Raw genomic sequence first — 22,751 nt, forward strand, 5'->3', positions numbered from 1 at the left:
TATTTCTATTGGGTTATTTTCCAAATCAGTTATGCCACTTTCTATAATTTCTAGTTCTCTCCAACATTTTCAATCTCATATTTTATGTCTTTGAAGATAACAAATATATTTATTTTGGAGTTCTTATCTAATAATTTGGCCATCTGAAGCATCTATGGGTCTATTTCTAATTTTTATTATTTCTGCTGGCTCTTCACATCTTGTCATGTACCTCCTTAACTTTGACGGTGTATTGGACATTGTATTTTTAAAACAGTTTGTGGAATCACTAAAGACTTAGGATTTCATTCACTTCTGCCAGGTGCCTATGGGCACCTGCATTCTGGTATCACTTTGTTCCAATTTTTGTGCTTGAGATTTCCTGGATCATACAAACGACTTGGAACCACACAAGAATCCATGTGATGGCTGGTTTACCTCTGTTTCACCTTCATACCCTACCCCTGACGGCATCTCAATCAACTTTACCAACCCAAAGTATAAGGAGATTAGCAAGGACTCCACCTCTGGAAGGACCTGAACTCTAATACTTTGTCCTCCTCAGCCCCACAAAGCAGTCCGTCTGTATGTATTTGCTCCGTCTTTAAGCCGCTCCTTCCTGAACGGCATATATCTAAATGCTAGGCTCATCTCTCTAAATTTTTACCTCTTTCTGGATCTTGGTCTAGTAATTCCTCACTAACCTGGCTTATCTCCAGTGCCTTCAGGCATAAGTTTTTAATATTTTGTCCAGTCCTAGTTGTCCTCAGTGGAAAAGACAATGCTAATTACTTAGTTTGTCATTTCTGACAGCAGAAGTCTGAACAGGAATTTTCATTCTATGAATTTCACAAATATTTTGCCTCTTGTCTTTAATATAATCAATTTTACATTGTATTGTACACATACCAATCATCTTTTGGTATATGTGGGAAATTGGTTCTAGAACTTCCATGTATACCAAAGTCCACACAGACTCCAGTCCTACTCTGTTGGTCCCCTGGAACCCACCTATAGGAAATGTTGGCCCTCTGTATACATGGGTTTCACGTCCCACGAATACTGTATTTTCTATCTGCATTTGGTTGAAAAAAATTTGCATATAAGTGGACCAGGGTCCACTTGCATATAAGTGGTCAAACCTGTGTCGTTCAGGGTTCAACTGTACTCCCCTCCCCTCACTCCCATTAGAATGCTAGGACTCTGTCTGACTCATGCAGCAGCTGTCCCCTGCCCAGAACAATTATTTGTTAAATCGAAATAACCAGGCTTCTCCGATGCTTTTGATTACTTATGCCCAAATCTCATCGTTTTAAATAAAATTTTATTCTTACATAATCATCATTAAAAGCACCTTGCTCTTTCCCACTTTCTTTCAACATTTACATGTTTCTATGAGGAAAGGCCTGTATCTACTTTGTATTCATCTTTATTTGATTCTATTGAGTCATTTATTTGATTTCAAGATGATCTTTATGCTTTCCAGATGTGCCTTATGGCACGATACACGCATTGTTTAACATCGTGATTCAGCTTTACCTTTATTTTGAAAATTTCATGACACTTCTTAGGAACAATCAACAGGATATCCAGCAAAAATAAGGCTGGGAACCACTAGGCTATATATGCTCACTAGAAAATGACAAGAACATTCCTGTGTACAAAGCAATAGTGATTTTTAAAAATGTTTTTGTATCTCTTTTTCATTTCAGTGCTTTTCCTTCACTACGCAGGCATATGTGGAGTTGTGCAGTATTTCATTGATATTTTTCTGTGGGGGAATACTTTGTACTACAAGACTGACTATTCTGAAACTTTGGGGAACCAACAGCAAGGGATATAAAAACTAGATAAACAGCACTTATACATTCTAGTAGAGACCAATTTTGGGGATTATGTCTACACTGACAATTGCTCCGGGAGAATCTCCTGATTCCCTAGATTTGGCCAGAATGCCACTGCCAATACTTTTCTAATATATTATATATTTCTACTTTCTTAACAGATCTCATATCATTTGTTCAATGCATGCCTTCCTTGCTAAAGCTGAAACTCTTAGTGCCAAGGACAATGTCTTAAGTAAGTAGAAGGCATACAGCAGCATTTTAGTGAGTTTCCATAATCCGAGATGGATTGTTCTTCATAACCCCAGGGGAAAGTAAGCTTTGTCTTTTCTGGATTCCATACCGTCACCCAACTTGTCTTAGATTCCAACCATAGCGCTTGTGTAGGTAAGCCTGTTCTAATCCTATCTCAAGAAACACAGCTATAATCAGCATCACTGGCCAGGGGCTGGTCAAATTTCTCATTCCTTTTGGTGCTAAGTGTCCCTCTGATACTCAACAAAATGCTCACTGGTAACAAAATCAATCTTCAGTTATTCAGGGGCTGGTCATTCAGATTCCTTACTTCTCATATTCCCCCACTTCCCTCCTCTAATTATTCTCTAACTTCTAGGCTTCTCACTGGTAAAGAGGCCATCAAAGGTTGGCCAGAGCAGGTGGGGAAAAAACTAACTAGTGGCCATTGTGATGGGCTAGGAACTCCAATGAGGCATATAAAGTTGGTAGAATGTTGAATCTCTGTTTAAAAGTGTGAAGAACTTTTCCAATGATAACAACTAATCTCAGTGGGGCCAGGAAAAGATCGTTTGTCCAATCAGTAATCATGGTTACCAATTACCATCCTATGATATCACCATAGTTGTTCTTCCACATTCTAGGGTGTTGATACTGTGCAGTTCCAGCTCTTCCATTCACTCAATCTGTGAGTTAGGATACGCTGTTTCATCTCTCTGAGTCTCATTTCATCATCAAGAAAATAGAAACAATAATCTGACAGGTTTGCTTTGAAGATTATAGCATTCATTCCGAGAATGAAACAATGTGTGAAAGTGCTCTGTCAATGTAGACTGACATTCTAACTTTATGTTAATACTGACATTAATTGTTTGTTCATGGTGTGAGTTTTAAATTAGGATGCTGTTTTTAGTTCTCAGTGAGACAGATGTTCTACATGGGTTACAGTGATAAATTAAATCCTGGATTTTTGCAAACTAAAGCAGTATACATGCCAAATTTCATATTAGCGCTTACCTTGGGAGGTTTCCTTAATGATGGAAAAAAAAAATTCAGCAGCAGGGATACAGAGGGTTGTCAACACAGCAGCCACATCAGAGGGAAACAATGAAAGAGAAAAAACATAAGGTAAATTCAGCACCTTGATAACATGATCTGAAAGATATTCTTCTTCATGGAGATCAGAAACCAAATTCAAACACATTACTGACTGAAGTGATAAACTCTTAATATTTGCTCAAAAACATGGCATGGACATAATGATTTCTCTCTTGGTTCCATAGAATGAAATCGGACAATCATTCAGATATTTTTAATGATTTTTAAGAAATGCCAATGGCAGAGCATCAAGATAAAGATGCCACAATCCTTACTGCATGTGATTAAATATTTTTAAATCAATTTTTATATTTAAATTTTTCTTAAATTTTTGTTAAAATATATGCGTATTTTCCTTTGATAAATACATATACTCTAAGATAATATATGTGGAAGTTTTTCTCATTTAAAAACCATGGTTTTAAATAACTCATATACTTTAACACTGAATAGACATTTAAAAGCAAGTTTCCATTTTTTCCCCACCATCAGCCACACATGCACTTGTTAAAAGGTCTGTTTTTACACGTTAATAACTCAGAAATTATTGAAATTGCACCTGGAAAAAACTCTGAAAAGGAAATAGTTTTCTTTCTTTTCTTCTCCAGAGATGGGGTCTCACTTTGTTGTTCAGGATGGAGTGCAGTGATGCGATCATGGCTCACTGCAACCTTGAACTCCTGGGCTCAACTGATCCTCCTACCTCAGCCTCCCAAATAACTAGGACTACAGGTGTGTGCCACCACACCTGGGTAATTTTTTACTTTCTTAAGAGATACTATGTTGCCCCAGGCTGGTCTCAAACTCCGGACCTCAAGCAATCCCCCCACCCACCTCAGCCTCCCAAAGTGCTGGGATTACAGGTGTGAACCACTGCATTTGGCTAGGAAACAGTTTTCAAGGCAATAAAATGTTAGGTTGACTTGCTTTGTAAATATTTTCTTCATGTACAAAATTAAGGAGCTCAATTATGATTTCTAAGTTATGCAATCCTAAGACAATTCTTGGCCTTCCTGATAGTTACTCTTGATCAACCTCTGATATCCTCAATTCATAAACTGTAAAATTACTATGAAAAAGAAATGGGGGCATTTACCCTATGGCTTTAATCCTTCTTCATAGGAAATAGAATCATGCGGCTAAGAAAATAGATTTTCCAGGGCAGAGGACACAGAAAAGTACACGCAAAAACAGCAGGATGCCTTTTCTCCATCACTGGGTGTGACACTCCTTACAGAGCTCTGAGGGACTCGAACAAAACTGAGAGCTCAGTAGCAGGGGAAAAAAATGTCCAATCACATGCATAATTCTATACTTTTGAGTGCAGGGAAGAAAAATCATCCCATTCCTATAATGATGAAGTTGAAACATCATTTTCTTGAAATTCTACGAATTAGCTGAAAGAGAGTGACCCCTTATTGCCTTATGTCATTCCCTCAGACAGACACAATGGGAATGTGATTTTTGTCTTCAGGTTTCAGAGGGGAACTAGAATAACTGGTATCTCTGGCTGCCATTAAGCAAGTCTCAACATATTTGTATGTCTACCCTTTAAAACAAGATAAACATTTATAGAGGTCATAAATAAAAATGCACAAGCGTTTTTAATTCTAAGCAAGTCATGGATTTCCACACTGTTAAAAAACTTGAGATTTCTGCCACGAAAATGTTCTTAAGTGGAAGACTATTCAGAAAGGCCTCAGTTCTAAGTAGGTAGAACAATAATAAAACTTTATGAACCACATTTTTGACTACACCTTCTCATTTTGCTTGCTTTATTCTTTAAAAGCCATGTAAATAACTGCTTTATTTAACAAAGGAAAGAAAAGTCACTTGGGTTACAATAAGGCCATTATATGAAACAGCACGGACCAAAGGTAATTAAATGTAGGTTTCCCATTTACGTTATGATGAACCCAGTAACCAACGGGGCTGGGACAGACTAGGGGAATCCCAGTGAGCTCTCTGGAATTCTCATATGTGCCCTTTATGCCACAGCCACAGCACAATAATAACCACCACCAGCAGCAATGAACCAGTGCTGGTGTGTAGCCAGTAGTACATTCACCTTCTTAGCCGTCAGCAACAAAATTATCCTTTCTTCACCGACATTCCAAGAAGGTTTTCTTCATTCTTCTTAGAAAACCAATTATATTTCAGCATTTTAAGTACTTTAAAAGTCTTTATCACTTAGAAGATAGCCCATAACATGGGAATACCAACATAATTCTGCTACCTTCTTTTGTGTTTCTGAGTAAAGACTGCTTGTTAAGAATAAATGGAGACTGGGCAGAAAAGAAAAAAGGGAAGCCACAAAGCTCATTTGCTGCTACCCAGACTTACTCATCATTCGGTTTAGAACAAGGATCCTTGCTACAGAAGGAAAAGTAAACCCTGTAGCGCATGATAACTGTACTTCATTCATTGATACACCCTGTACTTCGTTCATTGATATACGCTGTACTTCATTCATTGATACACCCTGTACTTCATTCATTGATATACCTTATTAAGGTTTGAATGAGGTGATGGGCTGCTCACTCATCCTAATTCAGATTCAAGGTTACTGCCCCAAACTCTAGAGGCTATATGTCCTTCTTTGGTAGTTGTGAAAAAAAAAAAGGTTTCCAGTATCAGTAATACTGACACTATAAGCGAATACAGTGTGCTATCCTTTAGGGTGGAAAAAAAAAACCAACAACCTCATGTGATATTACAATGTAAAAATTAAAAATTTCATATACATATGAAATCTTATCTTAATCTTCATCCCTTTCATATATATAAAGTACTAAAATAAACTTAACAGGCTGAGATGGCTTCAAGGTCCTGGGTTTCTACATAAACAAAACAAAACTTAAATTCAGCCAATCACCTCCAATCACCAGCAGCCAACTGAGCATTAGGTATATAATCAAGAATTTTCCACTGGGACAGTACAAATGAAACAACTGCTCCAACTTTAACCAATCAAATAATTTCTTTGCTTTCCTTCTGAGTTCACCCTACAAAAGCTTTCCCTTCATGACCCTTCAGTGGAGCCCCAAACCCCTTCCAGTTTGGAGCTGCCCAATTCTTGAATCACTATCTGCACAAATAAATTCTTTAACATTTTAATGCACCAAGTCCCTCTTTTAACAAGTTGAAAAACAAATGAAATGAGAATGAATAATATAAACATCTATCAGATTCAACATAAATCATATAAACACGTATTTTAAAAATTATGGGCTGGGCACGGTGGCATGCACCTGTAATCCCAGCTACTAGGGAGGCTGAGGCATGAGAACTGCTTGAACCCAGGAGGCAGAGGTTGCAGTTAGCCAAGATCAGGTCACTGCATGCCTGCCTGGGTGACAGAGCAAGACTCTGTCTCAAAAAAAAAAAAAAGGCCTTTTGTTGATTGTATCAGTCAAAGCCATGACTCTTAGTCAAGTACAGACTACTGCTGAGATACCTACGTGGCTTCATTACAGAAAGAGGCAATGATTTTGCTCAGTAAATATCTAGTGAACTAAAAAAAGAACATCCCTTGAAACAGACCTAACTGACCCTGACACACAGGTTTGGTTGCTGACTCCTTAGAAAACAGCATTTCATTGACACTTGCCTAAAGGTGTGTTTATTTCTGACTACTCTCCAATGCCCATCCTCCCCTTCATTCTCCAAAACATCCTTGTTTTTAATCATGTGAACTTCTCTAAGTAGTCAAGTATTAGTACTTTTGTATATTCCAAAGAAATAAACTAAATACAATTTGACATTTTAGAAGACATTCTAGGTTCCAAGATTTGGAGAGAAAATAAGGAGGGGCAGTTCTTATTTTCTACATTGATAGTAGTTCTATTTTTGCAAAACACTGAAGCTCCTCTTCTCTCCCAGGACAAGCAGGTTGATCTCTTTCAGGTCACCCACACCATGAGATTTTACCACACAACTCATGCAATTTACATGCCTTTATCCCACTTTGTCTTTCCACTCTGCCTGATCATACCTGCCCACTCTTGAAGACACAGTTCAAGGTTCAGCTCTCTCAATTCCTCACCAGCCTTGGAGACTACCTTGGCCTTCACTACTTCTAATATCCCAAGACTCCTAGGGTCAACATAACAGCTTAGCGCTTATTGGCACACATAAAGTTCTGTTGCCTTCAGTAACTTTGTCTGCATTTGAGTCTCATATATCTTTAAGATTTAAACTCCTTGAAAACAGAGGCCAGGTCACATGGCATATAATCCCTGTCCCCAATCCCATCTATTCATGTAGGGCTGAGTACAGTATAAGAACTCAGAAATAATTCTTTTACATTAGTGAGTTAAATATAATCCAGTTGTGAGGATTTACTTACATCACCACCACAATCCTGCAATTTTGGGGCAAGACTACCTGCATTTAACAGTAGTGAAGACTTCAGAGACTGTCAGAAAATGCAGAATATTTCTGATGACTTACTTAAAAATAATTATTTCTCTAGACCAGCATTTCACAAGCATAGAAATTGAATAGATGTTAACAAAGGTCAAGCCCTTAAAAAGCTTCTGACATCAACTAAATTGAGAAATGCTGCTGAACACAGTTAAATATGGGTTTCTTTCAGGCAGTACTTTTCAGAGACTTTGACATGCTAATATACGTCGTTACTCTCCTTGCATATTCAACACAACATTTCAACAGCAGCATTCCCCAAACTTATTTGATCATAGAATTTTCTTGGAGGAACATATTTTGGGGAAAACATATCAATGATTTTGATAAAAAAGTATTTTAAAGGATGCAATGGGATTTCCATATTGCAACAAATCTAGCAGCTCAATAATCTCAGGTATTGACATAGATAGTACGGCTAAAATTTGAGATGAACAAAAAAAGGTTGCTATTAAAAATATACACAATTATCAGAGAAAAATAAGTTTTAAATGACTTTTGAAATATGTACTTACGTAAGTGCTTTAAGAGGTACAAACAAAATGGCACAAGAACTCACAGAACAGAGGGATCAAAGCTGAATGCAGGCATGGGGATGTGGTGGTCAAGAAGAGAGAAGATCTGGAAAGGGTCTTCAAAAACAGGGAAGACTCTAACAGGGATGTGGGCCATTTCCAACAGAGGTGATTGTGTTAGCAAAAGTACTTAAATGAAATGAAAATATTCTAGGTGTCTTGGCAAGGGTTCTGTTTGATGAGATTAGAGAGTATATTGGCAGGGGGCGGGGGGCGGTAGGGGAACACTAGAAAACATACAGTTGCCAGGCGGCGTGGCTCATGCCTGTAACCCCAGTAATTTGGGAGGCCAAGGTGGGAGGATCACTTGAGTCCAGGAGTTCAAGACCACCCTAGGCAACACACTAAGACCCCATCTTTACTAAAAATAAAAAAAAAGGAGTAGGTGTGGTGGCTCATGCCTGTAATCCCAGCATTTTGGAAGGCTGAGGTGGGTGGATCACTTAAGGTCAGGAGTTCAAGACCAGCCTGGCCAAGATGATGAAACCCCATCTCTGCTAAAAATACAAAAATTAGCCGGGTGTTGTGGCACATGCCTGTAATTCCAGCTACTCAGGAGGCTGAAGCAGGAGAATCACTTGAACCTGGGAGGTGGAGGTTGCAGTGAGCCGAGATCGCACCACTGTACTCCAGCCTGGGTGAGAGTGAGACTGTGACTTAAAAAGAAAAAAGGAAATGGTAAAGATAAATTGGACCTATAGTGGGACAGGTCTTGAAAGGAGAAGTCTGTATTTAATTTAGTAGGTAGTACAGACCTGGAAAGTTCAATAAGGAGGACTAAAATAAAGGAGGATAAATAGCCTGTGGCAACAACAACAGTAAAAATCCTAAACAGCTGAAGTTCTTTCCCCACACTTCATTCTGAAAGATGACTGGGTCAAGGAGTCCTCTGACCACTGTTTACAGCATATTGACTATAATCAGCTACTTAGAAGTTTGGCGGCCAAAGGCTCTGAGGTACAATGGCCTATACCAGTCAGTACTTTGAGAGATGTGTGTGATCAGAGAAGTATCTTCTGAACCAGAAATTTCTCTTTCATGTATTAAAATATTTTATTAAGTGTTGGAAATGGCTGCAACCTAGATCTGAAAGATACACAGTTAAATGGCATTTGCCTCCTGGAAATTAGTTTAAGGACATATTCCTTATTATGAAGCCTGTGACTGTCAATTCCAACTTGGAGAACTAAACAGGTCATCAAAATCTTCTAAGTCAAACTTGCCCAACCCATGGCCCATGGGTCTCATGGGGCCCAGGTCGGCTTTCAATGCGGCCAAACACAAATTTGCAAACTTTCCTAAAATATTATGAAATTCTTTTGTGATTTTTTTTTTAAAATTTTTTAACTCATTAGCTATCATTAGTATTAGTGTATTTTGTGTGTGGCCCAAGACATTTCTTCTTCTTCCAATGTGGCCCAGGGAAGTCAAAAGATTAGCCACCCCGGTTCTAAGTATTCTCCTAATCAGCAAATATTTATTGAATACTAACTCCCATAATGCATATTATGAGTGCTTTGAGGGAATATTTAGAGGAATTAGGCATGGTCTCTGACATCCGGAAGCTTAAAACCATGCGAGAGAGACAGATATATACATGTATAACTAATATTAAGTGGACGGTGATAAGTGTGACAACAGAGACAGGAATGAAGAGCTACGTTCAGTCAACAAACATTTCTCATGCACTTTCTGCCACTCTGTTGGGATACAAAAATAAATTAGTCTTTTTGTCTTTCAAACAAGAAACTGATTTTTTATACACATATCACAACACAATATGAAGTGCACAGCAGCTCTCCAAAAAAGCAGGGGATTCACTGGGCAAAGGGGAATTTTCTTCGAGGAGAAACGCCTGGAGCAGAACTTAGGAGGACTTAATAGGAATTCACCAAGCTGACAAGCCAAAGAAATGTTATCTCAATAGGGGGAATTATCTATACAAAAAGCACCAAGAGAACACAGCTCATTTGAGGGCCACAGACTCGTGGGATCGTTCTGTTGCCAAGCTCAGCAGTTAGACTACAGTTAGCAGAGAAGGTGAGACCTGGGATGATGGTATAGGGATGAGGTTTTGTAGGACAGTAGGTACCATTTTCAATCAAGATTTATTAAGTGTAGTTTGGAGATAAGTTTATATACTTGTGTATCAATAATCTAACATTACCTACATTGAAAACATATAACAAAAGCTTCTATGAATTATAAAAAGTAGAAGGGGTTACATATGCATCTGGAAGAGCCTTTGAAACCTATCACAAGAAGAATGCAAATGTCAAAAACTTTAAGTTCCAAGACAAAGGCTGGTTTGAAAATTTTAAAAAGGAGAGTCATCAGATGATCAAACCTACAATCACTATAGCAACATTTTCTGAACATGCGAAGAGGCTGATTCATTCAAGAGACGTGCCACCACGTTTGTTTTGGAAGAATACTGGATAGATCATTCAGAATCGACTAAATTCAAGATATACGCTTAATGTCATTTTCTAATTTTTTTTCTCCTAACCCCTTATTTCCTCTAAGACTTTGATCTCACTGCCTGTGGTGCTTTGTTTTGCTTTCTCCTTCCTTCCTTCCCTCCCTTTCTTCCTTTTTTTTTTTTTTTTGGAGGAGGCCTCACTCTGCCGCCTAGGCTAGAGTGCAATGATGTGATAACAGCTCATTGTAGCCTCAGCCTCCTGGGCTCAAGAGATCCTCCCATCTCAGCCTCCTGAGTAGCTGGGTCTACAGGTGTGCACTACCACACCCAGCTAATTTTTGTATTTTTTTTTGGTCAAGACAGGGTCTTGGCATATTGTCCAGGCTGGTCTTGAACTTCTGGGCTCAAGCAATCCTCCTGCCTCAGCCTCTCAAAGTAAGGCTTAGATTACAGGCATTAGTTACTATTCCTGGGTGCTGCAGTGCTTTTCAAGAACACAATTCTTGCAGCTGGCAAGGGGAAGCTATGGTTCCAAGAGAAGACCTGGTAGGGCAAGAATTGAGTAGAGAAGGAAGTAAAGTCAGGAGGATGACAGCCTGGGAGAAAACAGCAGAGGTAAGAAACTCATGGTCTGGATATAATTCAAGAGTAAAGATGCAGAGGTGCTGGGTGAGATAAGATGCTACAGTCGACAAGTGAAACCTAACATTTCAGAGGTAGCACATTTCAGGGTAGTAAACTCTAACCTGGTCATATAGTATGTCTGTGAATTGGAATGGATGATCATTACTTTAATTAATAGCTAACACTTACTGAGCTCTAATTATGTGCCAGATAGGTTTCTGTTACTATCTGCTTCAACTCACTTAACATATTTCATGACCCTATACATAAAAACTCTCTTTATTATCATTTTTCAAATAAAAAATACTGAGGTACAAGGTATAGAGATTGTATGACTTTCACAAGATCACAGTTAATGGCATCACCATGATTCAAACCCAGGCAGTCTCTGGCTGGAGCACACTGTACACTTAACTGCTATTGCATATTGCCTCTCTGGCATCAAAGAATTTGGTTGAGAGCTCTTTCAGCTTAGGCTAGGTATTGATTGGATAGCAATCCATGTGGATGTTCAGTGATGTGGATCATCCATGCTTACAAGGGTTATCCATGTGGTTAATAGCATGAATTAGCCCTTCTGTGTCCTTCATGAATGTGTAGGAGAAACCTACAGAGAGTGAACCTCCAAGAAGGAAAGGCATTTATGGAAAAAAAAAAAAAAAAGGAACTGGTATGACAACATGGAGTTAGAAGGCTGCAAACGACTACTTCCTGCTGAGGTAGTAGGAAACTGAGGGCCACTGAAAAGGGGTATAAATAAAGCCACAAAAATGTAGATGCAGATGTGTTGGGAGCAAATCCTAGGCAGAAGGACAGCTGGAACAAAGCCAGAGTGCACAGGATATGTTCAGAGAACAGCAGGTAGACAGAATGTAATTGAGAGCCATACAGCTGGAAGAACAGACAAGAACCAAATCGCAGACAGCACTGACTGCCATGATGACTCAGCCTTTTCTCAGAAGAAATTGCCACAGATGGTTTGCGCAATGGGAATGACATGGCCAGATCTGTTTTAGGAGGGTGAGACTCAAGCGTGAATTAAGAGGCCACACCATCTAGAGTCAGCAGTGAGACATGCACTGGTGAGCCTCTGCCTGGCACCAACTGCAGCCCTCACGGTGTGTTAAGTTAAGACACTACCGCAAGGACAAGACACAAAGTAGGGCGGAAAGACAGAACACAAAGACAACTTGAAAGAAAAATCTGTAAGACGTGTTGAGTGCTGTGCTCCCTCCACCTAGCCAGTCCACCACGTCTACAAAGATTGAATCACTGCCCCACAGCATGGAGGGACTTTCCGCATGGGACTTCAGTAGCAGACCTCGAAGCAGACCTGATGGAATGGATGAAGAAAAAATGGTTTCAATTCATTTGATACTTATTATATTGTTGACAGTTTTAAAAATTAATTGAGGCCGGGCATGGTGGCTCATGACTATCATACCAGCACTTTGGGAGGTCACGATGGGGGGACTGCTTGAGCCCAGGAGTTCAAGATCAGCCTGAGCAACATAGTAAGACCTTGTCTCTACTAAAATTGTTTTTAAAAATCAGCCAGGTGTGATGGTGCGTGCCTGTAGTCCCAGCTATTCAGGAGGCTGAGGTGGGAGGATCACTTGAGCCCGGGAGATTGAGGCTGCAGTGAGCCATGCTTATGCCAACCGCACCCCAGCCTAGGTGACACAGCGAGACTCTGTCTTAAAGAAATAAAATTAAAATGAACTCAAAATACACTTGCAATTTTAAAAAATGCTAATCCTGATATGCTTTCTTTAAAAAAAAAAAAACCTGCTTCTTTTTAAAAAATTACCAATCTATTTTCATTTTCAATAAAATGCAAAAAGAAAAACAACTAATTTTGTACTGAAGTAGATAGACTTGTGGTTTGTTTTTGGACTACTTTGGTATATTTGAACTACTTCCTTCTGGCATAACTATATTTGGCTTAAAGTTCTTCAAGCTATAATGAAGCACAGTGGTGAGGAGTTCAGGATTGGGGGTCAAACAATCCTAGCTCTGCCATGATCTAGCCATGTTGACCTTGGACAAGTTTACTCAACCCCTGAGTCTCAGCCTCTAAAATGGGAGTAGAAGAGCACTCCTTCAGCACTGTTGAAGGATGTCATGAGGTGACGTGGGTAATGCTGTACACCATTAGCATGTAGAGTTACTGCTCAATAAATGTTAGATGCTATTACTGTTGTTACAACAAATATTCCTCCTGAATTATACATGCAAAATGTCAACATTGCTCAAACAAAATTTCCTCTAGGAAAGGGTACTGGGAGCTGAAGAATGACAGAATTTCTAAAACAGGGTTCTTTCCCTTAAGAAAAAAAGGTTTTTGGCTGGGCACGGTGGCTCACACCTGTAATCCCAGCACCTTGGGAGGCCGAGGCGGGTGGACCACCTGAGGTCAGGAGTTTGAGACCAGCCTGGCCAACATGGTGAAATCCCGTCTCCATTAAAAATATAAAAATTAGCCAGGTGTGGTGGTGCATGCCTGTAGTTCCAGCTACCTGGGAGGTCTTGAGGCAGGAGAATCGCTTAAATCTGGGAGGCGGGGGTCACAGTAAGCTGAGATTGCGCCACTGCACTCTAGACTGGGCAACAGAGACTCCGTCTCAAAAAAAAAAGAGAGAGAGTGAGAGTGGGGGGAAAAAAAACTTTGGAAAGAATTACATAAATATGTATAAAGTTGGACATATTTATAAGAACTAAATTATGATATGAATTTCTTTAGAAAAGAGCCAAGAGCAGTATGCTACAAACACTTCAGGACAACCACCCCTGACATCTGGTCTCACATACAGCCACACCTACATGTAAGGTACAATACAGCTGCATGACAGTGAAACTGAGGCCAAGGTAGCTGACAAAATGGACATAGGAATAATAGTCTAAAATTTAACAACAGTCCGTATTTAAAAATAGATCCAATATTATAAAATTTGCATGTACTTCCCAACTTGGTAAGTAGTGGGTATTGCCCATATCGGTAGCTAGAGAACCTGGAAGTACTGTCTCATGACCTGAAAAGCTGGCAATAAAAGGTGAAGCAAACACATGGTCTATATGTGTATTTCCAAAATTAGAAACAGAAACCAAGGGACCAAACAGCTTTCAGTTTCCTTTCCCAAAACAACTTGGATTTCCAACTGAGTACCAAAAAGTAGGATATTATTACCAATGTAAGAGGTATCCTACAGGCCAGAATCAAGCATTTATAGTTTAATAGTTTGACTACTGAAATGAATAGGGAGACAAGATTTTTTTTTTTTTAATTAACTGTTGGTTTTTGTCAAAACTGTTTTCTGCAATAAAGATGTGTCAACTTTATAACAGAAGCAATAAACTTCTGAAATAAAGTCAGTAACAGCAAAGTCTTAAAATTCTCACCACAGGGTTTTTAATAAATTCCAGGGTTTTTTTGGGTTGTCGTTGTCGTTTTGAAACGGAGTCTCACTCTGTCGCCCAGGCTGCAGTGCAGTGGCGCGATCTCAGCTCACTGCAAGCTCTGCCTCCTGGGTTCACGCCATTCTCCTGCCTCAGCCTCCCAAGTAGCTGGGACTACAGGCGCCTGCCACCATGCCCAGCTAATTTTTTTGTATTTTTAGTAGAGACGGGGTTTCACTGTGTTAGCCAGGATGGTACCAATCTCCTGACCTTGTGATCCGCCTGTCTTGGCCTGCCAAAGTGCTGGGATTACAGGCTTGACCCACCACGCCCGGCCTAAATTCAAGTTTTATAAGTTAATTTCATTATTTTAAAACTCTGATGATCCCAAAAACTCTTTTAGAGGTATAATAGTTCATAAATATAATACAATGAAATTCTAATGTTTTCAATCAGTATTTTTCTTTCTGCACTGTGCACACTATCTGGCACTCAGCAAGACTCAAGTTTTGACACATAGGCCAAACCATCTCCACTGACTGAGGGGTGAAACCCAGAGTAGTGACCCTCCACCACTGACTGCAGCCCTTTGGGTGTGCATCAAATGCCTTGCAAATAATTTGTATTCAAACAAGTCTTGTGAAAGGACTCAGTCAACCTATCAGTGAGTTACCAACCTCTCCTGATATCAGGTTCCTCTCTACTATGACAAGAGTAACTATAAATACACTTCTAATAAAAACTTTGTTGGATAAAAACTTTTTTTTAAATAAAAGAAATTTAATGTCACTCAGGTTGAGCTTAAAATCTAAAATACAAGCTTTCTTTACAAACATCACATGTTCTCACTTATTTGTGGGATCTAAAAATCAAAACAATTAAACTCATAGACTCAGAGTGTAGAAGGATGGTTACCAGAGGCTGGGAAGGGTCATGGGCTGGGGCTGGGTGGGGGCGGGGGGTGGTTAAAGGGTTAAAAAAAAAAAAAAGAATTAATAAGACCTACTATTTCATAGCACAGCAAGGTGACTATAGTCAATAATAATTTTTTTTTTCTTTTTGAGACAGATTCTCACTCTGTGGTCCAAGCTGGAGTGCAGTAACGTGATCTTGACTCCCTGCAATCTCCACCTCCCAGGCTTAAGCGATTCTCATGCGTCAGCATCCCAAGTAGCTGGGACTATAGGAATGTGCCACCATGCCCAGCTAATTTTTTGTATTTTAGTAGAGATGGGGTTTCACCATGTTGCCCAGGTGGTCTCGAACTCCTGAGCTCAGACGATCAGCCCACCTTGGGCTCCCAAAGTGCTGGGATTACAGGCATGAGGCACCGTGCCTGGCCAGCAATAATAATTTAATTATACATTTAAAAATAACTAAAAGAGTATAACTGGATTGTTTGTAATATAAAGGATAAATGCTTGAGGGGATGGATACCCCATTCTCCATGATGTGATTATTATGCATTGCATGCCTGCATCAAAATATCTCATGTACCCTATAAATATATACACCTAGAACATACCCAGAAAAATTAAAAGCTAAAAAAAATGCAAGCTTTCTTTTGCAATTGAGGTTCCATCACTTGATAGAGTGACAGGAGAACATTCAGAAACCAAAATTTCCCCTTCTGGAAAAGAAAGCCAGGTTCAGTTCTATCACCCAAACTGGGAGTGATCTTGACAACAGCATCAGCCTGGCCGACCTTCCAGAGGATGCAGATTTAAATCAGTCATCTATACTTCAAGCTCCCTGCACTTGGAGCCTGGACTTCCCTGGCTTGCAACTGTTCTCATCCTAAGCACTTATTAGCACATAGATGATGCTTATTAAATTGTACTGAATACACCAATGGAACCCCCACTTCCTATTTCTTTATCTGGGACATGCCACCCTTGTTGAGTTTTATCATGCATCTTCAACTCTCTTTTTTCAGTCTCTAACTTCACGTTTGTTTTTAAAACTATCTTACAGTAAGTCTATTGACGGCTGGAAGAAGGGATCACATGAAAATAAACATCCTCCCAGTAATGGTTTGGAAGCACTGAGAAAAGGTTACTTGTTTCTCATGGTATCCTCCCTGTCCAGGTACTGGCGTCTGAACGAGAAACTCCAAACAGACACTGATGGTAAAAGGAGAATTTGTTGAGAACACATTTCTATAATTTCTCCTTTTCAGAACTCTTCTGAAACTTCAGACTTCCTTATAACTAATCTTTTTTATTTTAAAATTATTTTTACTTTTTATATGAGATAGGGTCTCACTATATTGCTCAGCCTGGTCTTGAATGCCTGGGTTCAAGTGATCCTCCTGCCTTGGCCTCCCAAAGTGCTGGGGTTACAGGTGTGAGCCACAGTGCTCAGCCAAAAACATATATATATTTTTAAGCAACTTGTAGCTTCTGAGTAAACTGAGACTGGTCCCTTTTACTAAGAGAATACTCTGAACTCAGAACAGCAAAGGGCAGGCAGGACAGGATCAGGAGAGGAGCAGGGAGCTAGAATGCAGCTGTTCCCAGGACAGATTCTGAAACATTCTATGAGTTTGGAAAACTCATAGAATTTTCAGAATTCGTGTATACTAATATTTTATACACAGTGGGCACTCAATAATTAGTTGAGTATTTTTCTTTTCAATGAATAACTTCTTATTCTTAAAATAATCTTGCATGGGTACTTCAAACATTCCTTGCTCTTACAGCGATTTAGCCACATGGAGCTGGAGCCTGTTCTGAAAAGTGCAAAATGGAAAAACTTCACCATTATTAAAAAGTTCCACCCCTGCTGTTCCAGCAGGAGAAACCAGATTTAGGAGAAATGTTACACTGAGAGGCAGGTGAGGACAAAGTGTTGCCTGTGTTTATTTCATCCATGTTTTCAATTCAAAGGATGCATAAGGAGGGGATGGTCAACTCAGCTGAGCCCTGGAAGATGCAGGGTGTTTGTCAGGAACATCAAGGAAGAAAGGATCTGGTGTCAATCCAATGAGGGGGGACTGACTAAGTCAGTCATTCATCGACAATCTCCTGAAACTGAAGGAAAATCCAAAGGGACCGGGATTGATGGAGACACAAAATGGGACAGAAAGGAGAGCAGAGGAAACCAACTTTCAGGAAAGTGGTTATTACCTGGTCGAAATCTGGAAACACCACCCATCCCTGAGCTCATCAAAGCACAGGCTGAGGCTCAGTGCCAGCCTGTTTGTAAACTTGCTGGGTCCCAGAGGAGAGAGAACAATGTCTTCCAAGGTATGGGCCACAATCTCACCTTCCTTTAGAGGTCAGATGCCATGATACCTCCCTCCCCTCAACACTTACAAAAGTATCAGTCCCTGATGGAATTAAAAAGGAAAAAGAAATGGTCCTTTATCACAGATGTTTCCAGAAGCACATAGTCCAAGGCCATTGCTTAGTCTAAAGAATGTTCAGGTTAGAAGGCAAATCTCAAGTACTAAATGCCAGAATAAGTGAAACATTTTAAATTTTTATTGCTTTTAAACTATATTATTTATAGTGACCCTTGTTTTTCACTAAAAAAGTGATTCTATCCCTTCTGAAAGTTTTTAAAATATGCTGCCCGGAAGTTGAGTAAAATTAATTTAGAATAGATTTTCATTTCTATGCAATCAACCAGTTAATATAATAAAAAAGATTACAATAAAATGCAAAACTTGAGATGAATACGAGTATATCCACAATAACTATTAATTTAAAACAATAATGCTTACATGGTCTATATGTGTATTTCCAAAATTTAAATCATACACATGCAAATGGGAAGTTTTATAAGAAATATGATGTTATTTTATGTAATCACTATCCACTAATAACAGATCCTCAGCCATTTTTTCAAATGTTGTCAAGGAAAGTAACACTTGAAATATCCTTCTGAAAGACAACACACAGACGACTCCAGCCACGGGTCACAGGCATCAGGTAAAGCATGTGGCAGGGTCTCTGTGGGGCAGGGTCTCTGTAAAGTGTTCTCCAGGCCACCTCACAGAGCTTCTGCTGTTAATCACCACGGCTGCAATTCCCAGTTTGGGCAAGCCTAGTAAGAAACTCACCCTGCGTTAACCAAAACAAAATCAAGCAGAGAAAGCATGGCTCTTGTGCAATTCTCTTGTCATGTCTTCAAAGGTATCACACAGTGAGGCTTTCCAAAAATGCAGCATGAAGCACCAATACTTGATTTAAAAATCAAGAATTAAGCACCCCTGTGCGGTCATTCTCAGGATAAAATACACACTGGTCTATCCGCCACTATTAAAGACTTGACTTCAATTAATACATCCTTTGATGGACTCATACATTTAATTACCTGATTTTGGTTTTATTTCCAAGATTAGTTTTCCATTTATGTGAGAGCTTGTACCTTGAGGGCATTTATCTATGGTAGAGTAAGAGATAATATATTTGACTTTTCTACTTTAGGGGGAGTCACAACCAAACTTCATGCTCCATGTAACAGCTTCAGGGTTATTAGCTGAATGATCCCTCGGGTTATAGCTGAGCCACACAAATGGTCTTTTATGAGAGTCAGTCCAGGATGGTGGCTGGGAGCAGGGATGCAGAAGCCAGACTGCCCAGGTTCCATTCTTGCCTCTACCACTTTGTAGGGACCTTGGACCTGGTGCTTAAGCTCTCAGTGCCTCAGTTACCTCACCTGTCAAATAGAGCTGTTGTGGGGTTAAGTGAATTAACATATTATAAAGCTTTTAAAGGCGGCAGAGTAACACACATGATGCAAAGCCCTCTCATTTTTGGCCATTTATTTTACCTACAAACTTCTTTTCTCCATCTTCCACAGAAGCAGCTATCATTGCTGATGCCAGATGCTTGCAGTTTGACAGCATGCAGGACCTGCCACCTTGAGGACTCTGGGAGCAAGAGAACCCCTGACTCAGCAGCCTACTGATTCCGTAGGACATCTGTGCAGAACCATGTAGTTTCAATGTCACATAGAGTTGAATCACCAGGACAGGAAAATTACAGTTCAGGCCAGCCACAGTGGCTCACGCCTGTAATCCCAGAACTCTGGGAGGCTGAGGCAGGTGGCTTGCTTGAGTCCAGGAGCTTCAGACCAGCCTGGGCAACATGACAAAACACCGTCTCTACTAAAAAGACAAAAATTAGCCAGGCGTGGTGGCAAGAGCCTATAGTCCCAGCTACCCAAGACGCTGAGGTGGTAGGATCATTGCAGTAAGCCAAGATGGCACCACTGCACTCCAGCCTGGGTGACAGAGTGAGAGCCTGTCTCAAAAAATAAAATAAATAAAATAAAATAAAATAAATAAAATAAAATAAAATATTACAGTTCAAATGAATCCCATGTCTATTACGAATGAGATTTTAGGAGGCATGCTAAGTGGGCAGGATGGCATTTCTCATCCTCATTCCCAATACAGACCTAGGAGCTACAAATGAGTCTCTGCCAATGACATGTCTGTGACAAAAGTCACACTAGTGGCAAGAGTTCATGGCAGTATTATTCTCTAGGTTAGGAAATATGAGATTAAAAATCTTCATTGTCGACAGCAAACTAGGAATACAAGGATTTTGATTCTAGATCTACATAAACCTAAAAGCAGTCAAAGGGGGATCCATGGACCCATTTTAAATTACATCCAACCACACTACAGAATAAATAAATGGGTAGGTAATAAGGAGCTTGCCCTCATGTGAAACCTCACTGTGTATATGATCTCCCTATAATGCCTGTTACCTTCCCAGAACAGAATTCACTATGAGGCAAACCTGAGACCAATCTAAGGATTGCTAAAATAAGGATGCAAGTTTCCCTGTTATGCTACAAACCCCACCAGGCTAGCTGCCATGTCTGAATCGGTTTTTGTTACCCCCATTCCACTAAGAGCATTTTATTTGAATGTACTATTTATGTAGTTAAAAAGAAACAAATCTTTTATCCATTAGACAAACTCACAACATAGACCCAATACCATTATGATGATGGAATTCTTCAGAATAACATAGTCTCCTCAAATTGTATAGGAAACTCATTATTTGTGCAAGATATTTAGAGATTCACAACAACAGGAAAATACAAATGAATGGACAGGTAAAGAAAATTTATTTAGTTTAGAGGAGAGCCCCAGGTATGAATAAGTGGCATTAAACTTTGCAGATTCTCCTCCTATTAATACAACCCTGAGTATCATTTGTGAAGGGTAACAGTCGTGTAATACTGCATTAGCAACTTTGTTCTCTCTTGCAAAAGGCATGAAGAAGAAGGGAAGAATCTGTCAAATATTCTAAACTCAAAATCTCAATTAAAAAGCTATAAATAAAGCCACCATTACTACTGCAATACTTGAATGGACCAGGTCAACTTTAGGGGAAAAAAAAAAGTTCCCCACTAGGCACTGTGCCCATAACCCTCATGGAGCTGCCACTGGGCTTGGTGTTGCTGTCCCCAAGGTCACTAGAGACTGTGCTGCATCTCCGTGATGCCAGAACACTTTACTCACAGATTCCACTCCATGGGAAGGAGGAAAACGGAGGGGGAACTAACATTATTGAGCATATTCTACATTTTACACATGATTCTTTTTGGAGACAGAGTCTCGCTCTGTTGCCCAGGCTGCAGTACAGCAGCATGACCTCAGCTCACTGCAACCTCTGCCTCCTGAGTTCAAGTGATTCCCCTGCCTCAGCCTCCCGAGAAGCTGGGATTACAGGCACCCGCCATCACGTCCAGCTAATTTTTGTATTTTTAGTAGAGACTATGTTGTCCAGGCTGGTTTCAAACCCCTGGCCTCAAGTGATCCACCTGACTCGGCCCCAAAGTGTTGGGATCACAGGTGTGAGCCACCGCACCTAGCCTTACACATGGTTCTTGACACCTTATCTTATTCATCAATCCTTACCACTACTGAGGTGGACTCATTAGCCCCATTTCTCAGATGAGTAAACTGCTCACAAGACTAAGTAAATGGCAAAACCAGGATTAAAACCAAGTTCAGGACCTTTAATATATCCCCTTAACACCACAGCTAACTTTGCAACCAGAATTATCTTTTCCAAATACATTTCCTATCATTCCCCTGGCCTAAAATCCCGCAACAATGCCTTAATGCACTTGGAATAAACAAATACCAAGTTCCTGATTGTCGTCCGTAGGATATGGTAAATGCTGCCCACCTTTCCCAGCTCCCATTTCCTTTCCGCCCTCCAAGAATTCATAACACTTCCACTTTGGAGGCTTCATGTTCCTGCCCCCTCTGCCAGGAATACCCTCCCCTGCTGGTTCTTTTTCCCCCTTGGTCCGGAGAGGCCTTCCCTGACCTTCCTGTCTTGGACTCCCATTTCCACGTGGCACCTGTCGCACTTTCTTTGAGTCACGGTTTATTGTCTGTCTTGTCCCCTTTACAGAGCTGCACCAATGGGATGCCTAGGTCTGCCATGCTTGGTGTCAGGGACCCCACATCAGGCACATGGTAAGCACCCAGCCTGACTAGACACACCCATCTCCTTCCAGGCAGAGGCCGGGTCACACTCACCCTGGGTTCTCTCCTATCAGGTCTGGCATAGTGCTTGACATGCAGTAGAGGACAAATGTTTATTGAATACATACATACATGCATAAGAAGAGTCTCAGAACTGTAGACCAAAAGAATGTAAATGTCCCACACTGCCATTTATGTCAAGCTGTACTTAAATGGCAGCCTATTTTTATATAAATAACAGTTACATTTATTTTACTACTACAGAAAAATGATTATTTTATGTCTGTTAACTACTAATTTGGAGTCCTTTTCACAGGAATGTGTTGCTGGCTTATTTACTGGATCACTCAGTAGCTCTCAAAGTGGCAGGTATCAAGTGGGGAAGCTAATTCCCACTTCTGGGTCTCAGCAGGTATGTGTGCCGAGTCATCTAAACGGACCTTGTGTTTTCTTGGGGCTGCCTTCCTACAGGTAAGAGAGGTATCACTTGGAGTTGAAAGCGCTCCCATCCCCAGGCATCTGCACAAGAAGCTCCCTCTGCCTGGAACACCCTCTGCAGGGCTTGCTCCTCAGAGGAGTGTTTCCCGTACTCCCTACGTTGATGCTGCCGCTGCCTGCACCACCTCCATCCCACCTCCATCCTGCTTGGCCCTGTCACTCCGTCTCCTATTACTCGGCTTTGTTTTCTT

The 22,751-nt window shown here is 40.2% G+C and overlaps 1 protein-coding gene across 10 annotated transcripts in view; it reads right to left on the reverse strand.

Annotated features, from left to right (window-relative positions):
* KIF13A (kinesin family member 13A) overlaps positions 1-22,751 on the reverse strand; it is a 230,601-nt gene that overhangs the window by 138,636 nt on the left and 69,214 nt on the right. For all 10 annotated transcript variants that reach the window (XM_050788663.1, XM_050788658.1, XM_050788654.1 and 7 more), the window contains exon 3: positions 3,075-3,087. In XM_050788663.1, the coding sequence (XP_050644620.1) occupies positions 3,075-3,087 (13 nt within the window). The remainder of the gene's footprint in view (positions 1-3,074; positions 3,088-22,751) is intronic.

The sequence above is a fragment of the Macaca thibetana genome, chromosome 4 (genome assembly GCF_024542745.1).
Source record: "Macaca thibetana thibetana isolate TM-01 chromosome 4, ASM2454274v1, whole genome shotgun sequence".
NCBI lineage: Eukaryota > Metazoa > Chordata > Mammalia > Primates > Cercopithecidae > Macaca > Macaca thibetana.